This window comes from Diplotaxodon limnothrissa, linkage group LG23 (genome assembly GCF_057381915.1).
Source record: "Diplotaxodon limnothrissa isolate DT_005_m linkage group LG23, D_limnothrissa_male_GT1.1, whole genome shotgun sequence".
NCBI lineage: Eukaryota > Metazoa > Chordata > Actinopteri > Cichliformes > Cichlidae > Diplotaxodon > Diplotaxodon limnothrissa.
The window spans coordinates 17,894,395-17,912,009 of NC_140617.1; the positions used below are offsets into that span (position 1 = coordinate 17,894,395).

General features: G+C 37.9%; 1 protein-coding gene across 2 annotated transcripts in view; it reads left to right on the plus strand.

Moving 5' to 3' along the window:
- The first annotated feature begins 1,136 nt into the window (after positions 1-1,136).
- Positions 1,137-17,615, plus strand: part of LOC146607787 (uncharacterized) — a 35,431-nt gene continuing 18,952 nt past the window's right edge. The window contains exons 1-8 of one of the 2 annotated variants that reach the window (XM_085347345.1): positions 1,137-1,225; positions 1,309-1,410; positions 2,731-2,846; positions 3,886-4,027; positions 12,725-12,803; positions 12,961-13,189; positions 13,320-15,123; positions 16,126-16,299. In XM_085347345.1, the coding sequence (XP_085203471.1) occupies positions 1,137-1,225; positions 1,309-1,410; positions 2,731-2,846; positions 3,886-4,027; positions 12,725-12,803; positions 12,961-13,189; positions 13,320-15,123; positions 16,126-16,299 (2,735 nt within the window). The remainder of the gene's footprint in view (positions 1,226-1,308; positions 1,411-2,730; positions 2,847-3,885; positions 4,028-12,724; positions 12,804-12,960; positions 13,190-13,319; positions 15,124-16,125; positions 16,300-17,615) is intronic. The other variant, XM_085347346.1, reaches the window with a different exon arrangement.

Here is a 17,615-nt window from a genome sequence, read left to right on the forward strand (position 1 = left end):
TGGAAGAACAGTAATTTCTTTAGTGGCAGCTCATTTCAAATTCAAATTTTCTATCAGATGAACAAACATCAGCAAACACAAAAACTGTTTGTGTGCAGTTTGTTGCACAGTGTGTTGCTAGTTAAAGGTCTAGCTGCTGTATTTCACAGGAAGAGAAAAGAGTGCAAGATAACTTCACTCAGAGATGGAGAAAGATGTAAGAAAATACAGGACAGAAGAGGAAGAAAGAAGGTTATATTTAAAGGTAAGGGCTGCTTGATAAACTGCAGATTTAATGCTTACATGTAATGTCATCGTTTTAATTACATAATGGATTTGTATATGATGTGTTTTGATGAATTATGTATTTTCATTTTGGAAAATGTCCTACAAAACAAACAAAGCTATACAAACTTGTGTTATTCAGATGTTGCATGAAAGTCCTAGTTTTGTGCAGGGCAAACAGGTTAGCTCACATTAATGTGGTGAGTTTTTTTTAGTAAAGCACTGTGTTGGACTGGTGCATAGTGGCCTTTGGTCCTCATTGTCAAAATTAGGTTACATCAAGTGTAGCAGAGATGAATTTGTATTTAAGCTGATGATGCTTAGATTTATTCACTTAATTGCATAAAGATAGCATACATATTGTAGTGTGGAGTGAATTCAGTTACGTAAATCTACAAAAAGCAGCAGGTTAGCTGATCACATCATATGCACTGAGAAAACCTACTGAAGCTCACATTAGAAGAAACTGTACTGTTTTGGTGTGGAGTCAGTCACCTCTAGAGTGTAGGCAACAAAAAATGTTTCTTTTTGTTTGTTTGTTTGTTTTTTTTTAAACCTTTTTCACTGCAGGTGTCCTGAATAACAGATTCAAGCTAAGTATATTCATTACACTTGGATTTGTAATTTGGATTTATTTGGATTAATATATGGGTTCTTTTGTACAAATATGAACTTATTATCATATTGACACAGCACAAGGTTCAGTTACCTTTGTACAAAAATCTTTTAATAGAATTGTCCTTGATGGAGCTGCCTCAGTGCTTCAACATTTACAGGAGTATTTTTTTAACCCAGGTATCTGTACTTCTACTTTTAGTAAAGAAAGTCTGTACTTTTGCAACCTTGGGTGACGTGGATGTGAAGTCAGCAGCATGGATCAGTGTGAGGACAGAGAGGAGGGTGTCCCTCTCTCTAAAACCACTCTGTGTGGGGAACATGAGAGCCAGACCGAAGCTCAGAGGTGAGATGACATCTCTAATTGTCTATGACTCTTCTCCATGTCACAGCTCAGCACTCACATCATTGATCCATCATTATTCACAGGAACCAACCTGGACCTGAACCCAGTTGTGTGTCCTTAAGGAGTGACCAGTCTGAAGAGCGCCTCATTCATTTTAAAGGAAACCAGCGGTCTGCTGCAGAGAGGTGAGCTGTTAGTAACATGAACTCTTTGATAGCTCAAAGGAAGTCACTGAACGAGGAATTCCTTTATTCTATAAAACGTGTCCAATATGTACACGTATAACATGTGCTTCAAATGTCTAGTTAGTCTTTTCCCCTTAATATAAAAACAGAATATTGTACTTAAAAATGTATATTGATTTGTGTGTTATTAGTTCTTCTGAAAAAAGTAATGTATTCTCATAAACTTAGAAGTAATTAGAATTAGCAATGAAAACATGAAGGCGTGTTAGAGCCCTGATGTCAGTTCAGGAGATGAGAACTAAGGTGAAAAGGAAAAGTAAAACATTTTAGTAAGATGTTAGTGACATCTAAATAAAATTCCTGAACATATGTCAGGCTCTAACACACAAGAAACAGCACTAACATGATCATTTTTTTCTGATATTGTTAAAATAACGTAATGTCACCATATTACTCATGCAACCCTTCCATTTCTGTATAGCAGACAACAGGCTGGGAAACAAACAAAAAAAGTTAGCTATAATCTAATGTTATGCCAGCTAATGTTAGGCTTCAGTGTCCTAAAGGTCCCACTTTTCCTCTGCTAAGCAGTTTACATTCTCACATCATTTGACAGTTTATTCAATAAGAGCCTAAATTCAACAATATTTGTCAACTCAAGTTAAGTCAAGTGGCTTTATTGTCATTTGAACCTTAAAGAGTGGCACCGTATACAGTGAAACAAGACGGTGTTCCTCCAAGACCATGGTGCTACATTTAACAGCAACAGTAATATCCACTTTAAAGAAAGTTCCACTAATGCTGGCTAACAGCAGCAAAAACAGCAGCATTTACTAATAGGAATCTTAAGAATATCCTTAATTCACTCCAGCATCACTGTCACTCGACAGAAGTGACCTTCACTGACTCACTGAGTCGTATCTGAGTAAATATATGTGGATGAGATTAACAGCAGCCTGACAGCCTACATACAGATGAATGGCAGCCAGAGTTGTTTGCCCAACAGCTGCCACCATACTTAGGATCATGCACGCGTATGATTTTGAGATGTAAAAAAACAGAAATCAGTTGCCATTAATTATAAAAACTATAACTTTGAAATTGTGCTGCTTATAGCAAGACCATCAGTAGTTCTGCAATTGTGCAAATGGTGGTGTTTACTGTGGGTGACACTGTTACACTGCCAACGCTAGTTTGGAGTTTCCTTCTGCTCATGCTCAACATACAAATTAGTTTTTCAGATCATGAAGGTATTCTAAGTCTTCATCAGTTTCTGTAACAGAAAATTTAAAAAAGATTATTTTCTTTTCTGTTTAACAGGATCTATGAGAGACCTGAATCTGGAGCTGAAACCAGCTGTGTGTCTTTAAAGAGTGACTGGTCTGAAGAGCGCCTCATTCACTTTAGAGAACACCAACCATCTGCTGAAGAGAGGTGTCACTAACATGAACTCTTTGATACCTGTCAGTTTGGTTTCCTGATTTAAATGAACGTCTCGATGTTGTTTTGGTCTCTAAATTGCATTTCAATGAAAGTTAATGAGTGATTAATTCCTTAATTCCATAAAACATGTTCAACATGTACATTTAAAGGTCCAGACAGTCATTTTTTGTTGTTATTTAATAGACAGAGAGAATTTAAGAGAATTTAAAGGCATTCGTATGCCATGGAGACAAATTTTAACTTGTGTCTGCATCTTCAGACCCAAGATATGATGGATCACGCCTATATTTTATCATCTGAGGAGGTATCCCATTCACCAAAGAAGCAGAAATGTGAAAGACAAAGACGGTGCAACTTTCATTTGGATAAATTGCCATCCTCTTCCTCCTCACATCAACTCTCATTTCCTGAACTGAAGTTAGGGCTCTAATAAACAAAAATATGTATGGACATGCTAATTTAGTCCCCATATTGTTGCAATTACTTATTGTACTTATTGTAACTCAAACTGCTCATAGTAAGACTATCAATTGTTCTGCATACTGTAAATCAGCGGTCCCCAACCCCCGGGCCTCGGACCGGTACCGGTTTGTGAGTCGTTTGGTACCGGGCCACGAGAGTTGAGGCTCAGGTGTGAAGTGTATGGTTTTCAAGGTTTTTATCGGTTTTCAGCGTTATTTTGTTATTGTTTTTATCGTTAACTCTGTTTTCCTGGGTCTTTTCACGTGTGTTATGAATAAATCTTCTTTTTTTCGGTACCGGTACTAGTTTTATTTTGTTGTATTTATCCACGACACCTTAAAACCCGATCCGTGAAAAAATTGTCGGGCATAAACTGGTCCGTGGCACAAAAAAGGTTGGGGACCGCTGATGTAAATGACTATTTGTCTGTCACCTGTTGTCCTATTGTTACACTGCCAACACTAGTTTGGAGTTCCCTTCTCCTCATGCTCAGCCTGCAAATCATTTTTTTCTTTTGGATGATGAAGGTGTTCTAAGTCTTCATCAGCTTATATAGCAGCAAAAGAAAAGTACATTTTTCTTCTCTGTTTAACAGGATCAATGAGAGACCTGCTGAACCTGGAGCTGAACCCAGCTGTGTGTCTTTAAAGAGTGACTGGTCTGAAGAGCGCCTCATTCACTTTAAAGGACATCAACCATCTGCTGCAGAAAGGTGATCTGTTAGCTACATGAACTCTTTAATTAACTCCAGTTTGGTTTTCTGATTTGAATAAACTGTGTGATGTTGTGTTCTGGTCTCTAAACTACATCTCAATGGAAGTCAGTGAGCAAGGAATTCTTTTATTTTAATAACCATGTCCAACATGTACACGTAAACTCCTGTTAATGTTATCGTATACAAATTGCAGTCCAAACACATCATTCTCTCTAATACTATATAAATTGTCTCTTAAAAGCATTTGATAACTGATTGATTGATTGATTGATTGATTGATTGAATCTTTATTTTGAACATGTTGAAAAAGTATAAAAAAAAAAAAAATAGAATTAAAACAGACAAATGAACAAAGCAAACAAAAGGAAAACGAGCAACCACAACTCCAAATAACGTCCATGTTCAAAAAGGAGCAGGAAGAAGCATAAGCTTATTTAATCCCACCCCTTTTCCACTATCTAGTATCAATAGACTACAGAAATACCTCCTTGTAATTACATTATATGTTATGTGTAATTTTTTTTTTTTTTTTTAATATATACACATATATGTTTCTATCTATCCATACCTACGTATATACACACATACGCACATATACACATTTTCAATAACCCTATTAACACCTGAAGGATACACAACCTACAATTTTATATATATATATATATATACACACACATACATACACACACATACACATATATATATATATATATACATATACATATATACATATACACATATATATATATACACATACATACACATACATACATACATACATACATATACATACATACATATACACATACATATATACCCATACCCATACCAACAAACCCGTGCATGCGCACACACATGAAAATATTAGACAAGAACACCCTATCAAATCTCTACCTTTTCCCTGTACCCTGTAAAAACCATATCCTTAAACCGCTTTTTAAACTGCGCCATGCTTGGACATTGCTTCATATCTTTACTTAGTCTGTTCCACAGCTTCACTCCACACACAGAGATGCAAAAACTTTTTAATGTTGTACGGATAATTCCCCCCTCAAATTGTATCCCCGTTCCCTTTTAGAAAACATTTTTAGAATATTGTCAGGAAGCAGGTTATTTATTGCTTTATATATAATTTGTGGTGTGAGAAAATGAACCAGATCTGTGAATTTTAGAATTTTTGATTTTAAGAATAGTGGATTTGTATGATCTCTGTAACCAGTTTTATGGATTATCCTTATGGCCCTTTTTTGTAATATAAAGATTGATGATAGCGAACATTTGTAAGTATTGCCCCAAACCTCTGCACAGTAATTCAAATACGGTGCAATCAGGGAACAATAGAGAATGTGGAGTGATTTGTGGTCCAGAATGTGTTTTACTTTACTCAAGATTGAGACACTTCTTGAAATTTTGTTATGTATATGATTTATATGAGACTTCCAGTTTAATTTATCATCTATAATCACACCAAGAAACTTATGTTCAAGTACTCTTTCAATTTCCACACCATCTACATGAATCTGCACTTGTGCATTTCTAAGGGAATTCCCAAATAAGATAATTTTAGTTTTACTTAGATTTAGCGATAGTTTGTTCCTGTTAAACCATTTTTTTAATTTTGCACATTTCTGAAGTAATTGTATCCAGCAGCTCCTTTAGATTCCCCCCAGAACAAAAAATATTTGTGTCATCTGCAAATAATACTAATTTTAATATATCAGATGCCTTACAAATATCATTTATATAAATAATAAATAATTTTGGACCCAGTACAGAGCCTTGTGGAACACCACAAGCAATGTCCAAGCATGATGAGGAATGGACACCCAGCTTCACAAATTGTTTCCGGTCACTTAAATAATTTTTCACCCATTGCAGTACAACCCCCCTAATCCCATACCGTTCCAGTTTATTAATTAATATGTCATGATTGATTGTGTCGAATGCTTTCTTGAGATCCAGAAATACTCCAGCTGCATACTGTTTCTGATCTATAGCATTCGTAATCTCCTCAATTGATTCGATTAATGCCAGAGATGTTGATCTTTTTGATCTGAATCCATATTGACTGTCAGAGAGTAATTTATATTTATCTAAGAATTTGTCTAATCGTTTATTAAACAGGTTTTCTAGGATTTTGGAGAATTGTGGTAGTAAAGAAACAGGCCTGTAATTTGTGAAGTGGCGTCTATCCCCGGTTTTATACAGCGGCACAACTTTAGCTATTTTCATTTTGTTTGGCACTTTTCCCGTCTGAAATGATAAGTTGCAAATATATGTTAGAGGTCCTACAATTCCTTCAATCACCTTCTTGACGATTTTCATGTCAATATCATTACAATCAGTGGATGTTTTATATTTACACATGTGTACAATGTCAATTATTTCTTTTTCCTCCACTGATGTGAGGAACATTGAGTTAGGGTTCCTATCAATCAGGTTTTCACTACATTCTACTGATGGCAGTGACTCAGGAATTTGTTCTGCCAGTTTTGGTCCAATATTTACAAAATAATGATTAAAGCTGTTGACCTTATCAGCAGTGTTTTCCATAAGATTGCCATTATCGATAAAGTATTGTGGATAACTTTGTTGTCCAGAATTATTTTTAATGATACCGTTTAAAACATCCCATATTCCTTTCATATTATGTTTATTGTTGTTCAATATTTTACTATAATACTCCTTTCTACATACACGTATAATATTGGTCAACTTATTTTTGTATTTTTTATATTTATTTTCAGCTTCTTTTGTTCTTTGTTTTAGGTATTCCCTATAGAGTGTATTTTTCTTTTTACATGCATTTTGTAAACCCTTAGTGAGCCATGGTCTATCTGAATATTTGTGCTTTCTGTTGTATTTTATTGTTGGACAGTTTTTATCGTACAACTCCATGAATATTCTTAAAAATATGCCATATGCAATATCAATATCAGCTTCTTTGTACACCTTGTCCCAGTCCTGATTTAATAGATCGTTCTTAAATGCAGTCATAGTTTCTTCCGTCCTTACACGTCTGTGTCTCAGTTGTTCTTCATGCAGATTTTTCTTATAATTAGTGTCATAAACTGCAAAAACTGGTAGGTGATCACTGATGTCATTAATTAATATTCCGCTCACAATGTTGTTTTCCATATTGTTAGTGAAAATATTGTCAAGTAAGGTGGCACAATGTGGTGTAATTCTGCTAGGCCTGGTTATTTTAGGATGTAAACTCAAACTGTACATAGTGTTTAGGAATTCGTCGGTCATTTTATGCTTTTTTGGATTCAACAGGTCAATATTAAAATCACCACAGATAAACATAACTTTTTGATTTGTTTTAGAGAATATTTCCTCTATGAAGTCATTAAATACTTGAATACTAGAGCCAGGTGTTCTATATATACAGCTAATTATTACATTTTTTTCTTTTTCCTTATAAATTTCAATTGTTATACATTCTAGTAAATTATCAATTACAGTTGTCATACTTTCTACCACCTTGTAGTTTAGGTTTTTATCCACATACACAGCTACTCCCCCTCCACTCTTGTTCCTTCTATTTACAAAATTCACTTCATATCCCTCCAGTCCAAAGTCCATTCCTTTCTCCGCATTGATCCATGTTTCAGAAATGGCAATAATTCCAAATGGATTTGTCAACTCATTTAGATATTCCTTTATATTGTTGAAGTTGGCATACAGACTTCTGCTATTAAAATGGATTATTGATAATTTATTTTCCGTGTTGATGGTGTGCTTAAACTGTTCATCAGTGAAGTAGCAGCAGTTACAGCTGATGTTGTAGAAGAAATTATTTTCCGGGTCTATATCCTTTTCTAAGTCTAGAACATTATGGTCTGTGTATCGAAATGTTCTCAGTTCCAGATTATCATAAAGAGAATTCCAATGAGTCATGTTGATATTGTTGCCGGATGCAGATGAAGTTCTTTTGGACTGTGCCATGTGTTGTGTTGTGTGTCACGTCACATGTGTATTCATACCTCCAGAGTAAGTTGACCTCAGTATTTGTCCAGCTCTTCCATATTTCTGATGACCAACACTTTGGCTTGTTCCGGTGTTCCATTGAGTTTAATGAATACTTTGCAGTTGGTGGTCCATGTATTTTGAATTTTTCCCTGTTTCTTCAAGTAACGTGCTTTCCTGGCAATGTCCGCATTTCTTTTTATCAGATGTTCGTTCATGAAGACATCGGATCCTTTCAGTTTCCTTCCTTGTTTTAACAGTGCTGTTTTCTGTTTTCTGTTTGCAAATCTCACAATGATGGCTGGTTTGTTACTGTCATTTTTTCGGGGTAGAGGGTGGCAAGCCTCAATGTTGTTATAATCCACTTCCACACCTTTGGACCGTAGAAAGGTAACCACTTGATGCTCCGTGGAGTTGACATCTTCCTCTCCTGGCCCTCCTACATTGTCAGTGGCGACCGCCCGGGCGTATGACCGGGGTTTGATGCGAAGCCCCGTGATGATAACATCGTTCATCCGGGTGTACTGCTCCAAATCCGCCACTCTGTTCTCCAGGTACGCCAGCCGCCGATCCTTCTCGGCGTTCTGGATGCGGAGAGCCTTAACTTCCTCGACCAGGTCCAGGATGGCTTTCTGCTGCAGTTTGACAGTAGAAATCTCCTCTGTCATAAACTCCAGCGACTTCTTAATATCGTCTCCTTCCTCGGCTGACAGAACTTTTTTCGGGCCCATGCTGAGAGACGCTCTCGTAGCTTTGCCGTGACGACCGGCTAGCTACTTCCCAGAATCCTTTGCGAATGATCACATTAGATGTAAATGTGATGAAACTGTCAGAATTCCACTTCAGCAAACATAGAATAATGTTTATCAAAATTTTTTCTTCTATCATTTATGTTGTGTTGTATACTGTATAATGTAAGATATCCTTATTGATTTTACCCCATACAAATTGCTACTGTATCTGAAAAAGAACTACTGTATTTGTTAGAGATGGACCGATCCGATATTACGTATCGGTATCGGTCCGATACTGACCTAAATTACTGGATCGGATATCGGAGAAAAATAAAAAATGTAATCCGATCCATTAAATATCACGAAAGCACCTCACAAAACTTGCAACACGCCGTAACTCACCTCAGAACGTTAGCACGTCGGAGCAGTATGCATCACGTGATAGAGCGGCTGTGGCATGCGGGACCTGTCGGTGGTCTGGATAGCATTTGGAGCTTCGCTAGCAACCCGGCATTTCATCTCCGACAAAGTTATCCCCGAGAGAAGTAAAGCAAGTGTGTAAGTCCATCTCTGAATGTTTGTAAAGCATTCCTGCGTTAAGCTTAACAAGCGATATATGGAGCGACTGCCTCCTCTTGCTGCTACTTCAATCATGAAACTGCTTAACGATCAGCTGATCGGCTTTTCTGTCGCGAGTCCGTGTCTCTTGTTTGCTTTTGGCCCACTTTGCACCAGAAATAGGAAACCAGCGGCTGAACAACAGCAGCTCGTTTAAGCTTGATAAGCTGTTGTTAGAATTTATTTACTTTCTACACCAGGATCTTTTTCTACGTAGCTGACGCTGGTAACTGTGCAGGGGCGGATCTAGCAAAGTTTAGCCAGGGGGGCCGATAGGGCATTAACAGGGAAAAGGGGGCACAAATACATACTTTTCTTTCTTATTCTCATTTAAAATGTCTAGCTTTTAATAAATAATTATCTGACACCCAAAGTTTTAATTTGATGCAAAATGAATAGAAGTCCATTACTGTATATAGTAACTATTAAGTCTAATATATATATACCCTAGTAAGCTATAGTACTTTTTCCTTTGGGAAGGTACCATCTGTGCAGTCTGCAATTTTGTTGAAGAAAGATGTTGAATCTATTTAATATTTCTTGAAAAATAATTGATTTCTGTGCATTTTTTTTCACACTGCATCAAATTAAGGTTGATTACGTCGATTAAGCATCATGAGGTGGAGCGTGAGGGGTGGTTCCCTATTTTTTATTTATTTATTTTTGTTGTTGCTGGGAGTTGGAACCCTATTAGTTAGGTTGCTTAATATTTATGCTAAGTACTCTTTAAAATACCAGAATAGGGAGGATGGTGTAGGTTTAAGTTTATTAGATTGATCAGTATTGCTGAACTATGAAATATTTTTTTTTGCATACAGGTATAACAGAATAGCTTTAGTGTAGTTGTTGTTTTAAACTTGAGTATGAACTTATACAAAATGCGGCAAGATATTTAAAAAAAAAACAGTTTTGTTGATTAAAACACACTATATCGGATTCATATCGGTATCGGCAGATATCCAAATTTATGATATCGGTATCGGTATCGGACATAAAAAAGTGGTATCGTGCCATCTCTAGTATTTGTACAATAGTTCTAGATAAGGATGTACATCCAGACTTCAAACATACAAGCAAAAAGGACCTGTGAAGTTGTTACAAAAAACAGAAAAAAGGAAAAGAGAATAATATAGTTTTTTGTACTCACTATCTCACTTTATTAGCTCCATGCACATATTAGTCACATGCATGATTAACTCTAACTCTTTTATGTGCCACCTTGACAACTCCCTTTAAACTGACTTCACTCTGAGTTACTTATACAAACCTGAGTTATCATTTACTAAACAGTAGCATTCTGATATTAATGTGTAACCTTAATTAGTTAAACTTTTCTGTTTTAAAAAACAGTAACTTCTTATAGTAATGACTGTAACATAAAGATCTCACACCAGGTTTACAGATTATTCTATTTCTTTGAAGTGTTTTGTTATGTCCATCACCTATCCTGAAGTGTTTCTGACAAGAACTCTGTTGTTATGTCTCATTTCTTGCTGAGAAGTGAAGTGGAGGCAGGTGTTTCACTCCATGTCTCCTGTTGAAATAAAATGCTTCCAGTTTTGTATCATAATTTCTGCATCTGATTAGAGTTTAATCTGGCCGTTTTGGAATCAGGTTCCCTTTGTGTGATGGGAGAGTAGATAGATTTTAAGTCCCATGAATAGTCCAGCCGGGTTATTACCAGTAGGTATTATAGCTGTTGCTCTGTAGCATATCAGTTCTAGCAGTGGATCCTCTTTTTATCAGAGGGAGTTTGTCAATCTGAACAGCATGCTTTGCAAGAACATTTCCTTGGGGGTTGTGTAGACTTCATTTGACATTAACAATGCCATAGTCTCTACAGAAGTCTTTTTCAATCTCACTAATGTACTGTCGACTGTTTTCACTAGTTATTATAATAATAATAATTTAAATTCATTTTTATTTACTCTGCTGCTTCATATTGTGAGGTAAAAAACCCTACAGGAATACAGAGAAAGCCCCAACATGCTGAGGGTACTTCAGCATAATTTCTCATTAGCTCAGTCACTCATGCATATCACGACTCTTTATGATTTCAACATTATCCCTTTTTATTTCAGTTATATAGGAATACTTTTTTCTCTCAATGACTTGTTTTTTAAATCATACATTGTAAAATAAGAGATTCTCTGAGATTCTTCAGCCTTCTTAGTGTCTCACTTATTCCTTCCTCTCATTCCTATCACCCCTTACACAAAGAGACTCTCTGAGACCAATATCAGCATTAAGATAAGAGATGAGATAAGATATACCTTTATTAGTCCCACAAGGGTTAATTTCATGTTAAGGCTGCTCACCTACTGCACGCAATGGCGGCGCCATCTTACCCTCCGACCATACATACATTACACAAAAACATCACATGGGCAAGACAGGTCAGAGAGGTATAACAATGGAAAATACACCACATGAGGACAGATAAGGAGAAAAAAATAACTCCCTCCAAACTGAGCTCCAATAGGGAGATCAGTTTGAGAACAGAAAAAAAAACACCTCTGCACATAGCACATGAAAAAACTCTTAATACACCAAAGAAACACATGACAAGCAACAGGGGTGGGTAAAGGGTAAGGGACAGCCAATGTAGACAATACATCCAGGCCTGCAGCATATGCACTGGTCTCCTTGATCCACCGTCAGCATGGGAGGGGAATTAGTACTAAACATACCACTCCACACAAAATCTCAGTTAAAAGTCAGGTATTGGAATCATTTCAATGGTTGGGCTATTTTTTTTCTTATTCATCATATTGATTAGACCTTTATTCGATTATATTCTGATTAGAATTAAGTATCACTAACTATTAGCACTTACCCATAAAAAGACTGCATGTTAAGTCATTTTATTCCTTTTTTGGATAAAGTTAAGCTGGGGATCTTGATCTCTATGACAGCGTGCAGTCCAGTCCTCTGCCCTTTGTTTATCCAGAGAAAGCCACATATAAAAAATCCAGTGGAAAAGAATTCATTTTTGTGTCCATGAAAATGGATGGCACAGTAAATGGTTCTTTAAATTCAAGGAAAAGACTCAACTTCTTGGACTTCTTGGAGTAAGGATTTAAACAAGATTGAACAAGATTAAAACCAAGATTGACTGATATTTCCAGAATCTGATATACAGTTTAACGTTTCAAACTTGAAGTTTGCTGAGCATGAAAGCTTATCAGAACACGGCAAGAACTTAAACTCAAAGAAAAACATTAAACTGAGCTGTTGCTTCTTAGTCGGATCAGCAAGAGTAGTAAACTTTTACAATTACAGGAGTCCTCTCGATAACTGTCTTTGTCAAAGTATAATTTCCTGGACCTTTATTCAGTGCCTGAACTAATTTTTCATGATTTCTCCACAGAGTGGACTGGGAGAGCTCAGAGGTTCCCAGTGGTCAGTCTGCCCAGCAGCATCAAACATGTCTGGAAAATATATTTATGGTCTGTACATATATAACAACTACTTTTACAGCTATGCTGGTAACAGATATCATTGCTCTTTGTAGATTTCTGGATTATCTTAAATGTTCAACATAGCTCTGCTTTTTGGCTCCATGATTGGGTCTGATTGGGTCATTTGTATAGTATTCTGTTACAGCGGCTGGAGGACAACATCATCACTTTTGTGAAGATGGAGCTGAAGAAAATCCAGAGACTTTTGAGTCCAGACAACCCAGAATGTTCAGAAAAACAGCAGGGAGGTGGGACCATGGACAGTAAAGATGAAGAAGAGCAGATGAGGAGTGGGAGAGGGGCTATTCTGAAGATTGCAGTGCAGTTCCTGAAGAGAATGAAGCAGGAGGATCTGGCTGAGCGTCTATGGAACCGTAAGGGGATTTCTCTTAAAATTTCAACCTCTGGATAAATAGAACATTTATACTTAGTCTTCAGGCAATTGGAATTTTTGGATAGTTATGCACAACTCGTTACTTTAATTTATTACTTGTGTTTTTTCAGAAGTGCTTTCTCCACTTTGTGAATGTGAACTTAAATCGAACCTGAAGAAGAAGTTCCAGTGTGTGTTTGAGGGGATTGCTAAAGCAGGAAACCCAACCCTTCTGAATCAGATCTACACAGAGCTTTTCATCACAGAGGGAGGGACTCCAGAGCTCAGTGATGAGCATGAGGTTAGACAGATTGAAACAGTATCCAGGAAATCAGACAGACCAGAAACAATAATCAGACAAGAAGACATCTTTAAAGCCTCAACTGCAAGTAATCAAACAGTAAGAACAGTGCTGACAAAAGGAGTGGCTGGCATTGGGAAAACAGTCTTAACACAGAAGTTCACTCTGGACTGGGCTGAAGAAAAAGCAAACCAGGATATCCAGTTCATATTTCCATTCACTTTCAGAGAGCTGAATGTGCTGAAAGAGGAAAAGTTCAGCTTGGTGGAACTTGTTCATCACTTCTTTACTGAAACCAAAGAAGCAGGAATCTGCAGCTTTGAAGACTTCCAGGTTGTGTTCATCTTTGATGGTCTGGATGAGTGTCGACCTCCTCTGGACTTCAACAAAATTAAACTTCTGAGTGACCCTAGAAAGTCCTCCTCAGTGGATGTGCTGCTGATAAACCTCATCAGTGGGAATCTGCTTCCCTCTGCTCGCCTCTGGATAACCACACGACCTGCAGCAGCCAATCAGATCCCTCCACATTGTGTTGATTTGGTGACAGATGTCAGAGGGTTTACTGATCCACAGAAGGAGGAGTACTTCAGGAAGAGATTCAGTGATGAGGGGCAAGCCAGGAGGATCATTTCCCACATCAAGACATCACGAAGCCTACACATCATGTGCCACATCCCAGTCTTCTGCTGGATCACTGCTACAGTTCTGGAGGATGTGCTGAAAACCAGAGAGGGAGGAGAGCTACCCACAACCCTGACTGAGATGTACATCCACTTCCTGGTGGTTCAGGCCAAAGTGAAGAAGGTCAAGTATGATGGAGGAACTGAGACAGATCCACACTGGAGTCCAGAGAGCAGGACGATGATTGAGTCACTGGGAAAACTGGCTTTTCATCAGCTGCAGAAAGGAAACCTGATCTTCTATGAATCAGACCTGACAGAGTGTGGCATCAATATCAGAGCAGCCTCAGTGTACTCAGGAGTGTTCACACAGATCTTTAAAGAGGAGAGAGGACTGTACCAGTACAAGGTGTACTGCTTCATCCATCTGAGTGTTCAGGAGTTTCTGGCTGCTCTTCATGTCCATCTGACCTTCATCAACTCTGGAGTCAATCTGCTGGAAGAGGAACAACCAACAACAACCATGTTGTCTAAATTATTTAACAAACCAAAACTCCAGTATATCCACCAGAGTGCTGTGGAGAAGGCCTTACAGAGTCCAAATGGACACCTGGACTTGTTCCTCCGCTTCCTCCTGGGTCTTTCACTGCAGACCAATCAGAATCTTCTACGAGGTCTGTTGACAGAAGCAGGAAGTAAGTGGTCAAACAATCAGGTAACAGTCCAGTACATCAAGAAGAAAATTAGAAAGAATCTGTCTGCAGAGAAAAGCATCAATCTTTTCCACTGTCTGAATGAACTGAAGGATTGTTCTCTAGTGGAGGAGATCCAACAGTCCTTGAAATCAGGGCATCTCTCCACAGACAAACTGTCTCCTGCACAGTGGTCAGCTCTGGCCTTCATCTTACTGTCATCAGAAAAAGATCTGGACATGTTTGACATGAAGAAATACTCTGCTTCAGAGGAGGCTCTTCTGAAGCTGCTTCCAGTGGTCAAAGCATCCAACAAAGCTCTGTAAGTATATTTGTGCTCATCCATTTCGTTACAAAATATGGTTGATTCAGTGATTTCTTTCATCACAAGTCCATATCGTACCATATTACCAAATTACTTTTATTAATTTTAGTACAGCTGATAAGCTTTTTAATATTGTGGACACTAAAATTTTTACTCTGACAAACATATACTAAATCCTGGATAACCTTTGAAGAAAAAAGAAAAACATTTAAGGAGCTCAACAAATTTGGACACAACAACCTACTTCCAACACACTAAACGTGAGCACATGAAGATCCTACTAACATAGGGGTCTCTGCTCAATTCTCCAAAATGTTCTTCTTCAAGTTGTAGCCACTGGTTTGTCCACACACTTTGAGGTTGCGTCTACGCATGCCTAACTGTGATATCAGCAACATTAAAAAATCCAACAAAAAGATGTAATCTCAACTTTTTTTATATTCATTTCCTTAAATAGCAGGAAAATGAAGACAAAAACAAACAAGCTGAAAACTGAATCACAGTGTTTACATTGCTTGTGTGGTTACATTGCCTGGTGATCTTTGTATCTTTACTTTGTCAAACAGATGTATACTAATATGACTATGTGTTGAGAAACTTAATCATTGTGGTTCTCAGATGAGAAATTCTATCCCTCTTTAGTCTCTCAAAAACAATTAGAATGTGAACAACAAGCACCTACTAAATAAATCCCCCCCCCCCCCCCCCCCCCCAAAAAAAAAAACAAAAAAAAAAACATGGCTTCAGTCCTTTAAACACCCATGACAGGGCTGTATGCCTTTGCCATTTGGTGCTGAACTAATATCAATAAATGTATCTTTCACTCAGTGGTTTCCATTTAGATACAAAGAAAGAATTTAGTTTTCCCTAAACAAATTCAAATTATTTAAGATTTGTCCCAGGATAGCATTTAATTAACTGGCGAATTGTGCTGTTTGGCTCATCTGTATTCATCATTTGAATTTATCTAATCACATTTTCTTTCTCTTCTTTTTTTAGACTGAGTGCCTGTAACCTGTCAGAGAAAGGCTGTGAAGCTCTGTCCTCAGTTCTCAGATCCCAGTCCTCTAGTTTGACAGAGTTGGACATGAGTAACAATAACCTAAGGGATTCTGGTGTAGAGCTTCTGTCTGTTGGAATGGAGAGTCCACACTGTAGACTAGAAACTATCAGGTTAGCTCAGGTGATTTGTTTTTACGGGGAAAAAAATACATTATTAAACATAGGTAATTAATAGGGGTGCAATGATATTTGTATCGATATTGAACCGTTCGATACAGTGCTTTCGGTTCGGTACGCATATGCATCGAACAATACAAAATTTGTAATTTATTTTATCAACTTTCCTTCTGACGATGCTGTCTGTGTTGAGCGCTCAGTGAATCTGCGTTCGACTACTCCGCCTAGGCTGCACTGTCGAGCGCAGATCCACTGAGCGCTCAACACAGACAGCATCGTCAGAAGGAAGAGCGCAGGGCAAGCTAGCGAGACAGAAGTTAAGCTCTCCTTGCAACATGGACCTCCCCCACCCTCATTCAGATCTGGCGTTTGGAATTATTTTGGTTTTCATGTGACGTATGACCCTGAAGGTAAGCGAGTCATGGACTAAAGTAAAACAGTATGTTAGATGTGCCATGCAATGCTCAATTACATGGGTGGGAACTAGTGTGTTAGCGCAGTTAGCTCGTTAACGTGTTGGCCGTCTAGCCCCATTGGCAGTAGCGGAGATTTGCCGTGTTGTGGCGTTAAGGTCATTTCAACGAGATTAACCTGAAAGCACTAGTGGGAACACAACGAATATGACTGCACATTTACGCCGACATCATCCTAGTGCAAAGACAAGTGGAAGCAGACAAAAACAAGCAAGCATGCTACTAACTTTAGCCGAGTCATTTAGACAGCTGTTAGCACATGATTCTCCTTATATGTTTAATGTGCTGCTGAGAATATAGCCCAGAAGAAGCGGATAGTATAGCTTTTATTTTGGAAAGAGACATTTCTCTGTAATAAACTCTCTTTTCCAAAGATGAGTGATTCCTCAATCAGATACAGGGCTCGCAAAATCGCTAGCCCGACGTCCTGGGGCTAGCGATTTTTCCAGTCGGGCTACCAAAATCTATCTCTGCCCTGCCCGTCCGGCTATTGTAGGAAGGAAAAATATATGTCAATGCTTTTGCATTCTTTCAGAAATGTAGCTGGGTAATTATGTCATTGGCATCGGTGAGCCACTGTCAATATGTGACATATTGAAATCGCGTTTGAATTTGCTTTCACTTTGCAATCGTGCGAACTGTGTATAGAGAGCGACAGCACTGATCTGTGAGTGATGATAATTTGTGCACCAATTCCTCTGACATCGTCTTATCAATCGTTAGCTTACTATGCAAACATGACAAGTGAAATCTCCCGCAGCAAGCTTAAACATGTGAGAGGTTGATCGCGCAGAGAATCGCTGAGCTTATGTGAGTGCGTGTGTAAAAGCAGCAGGA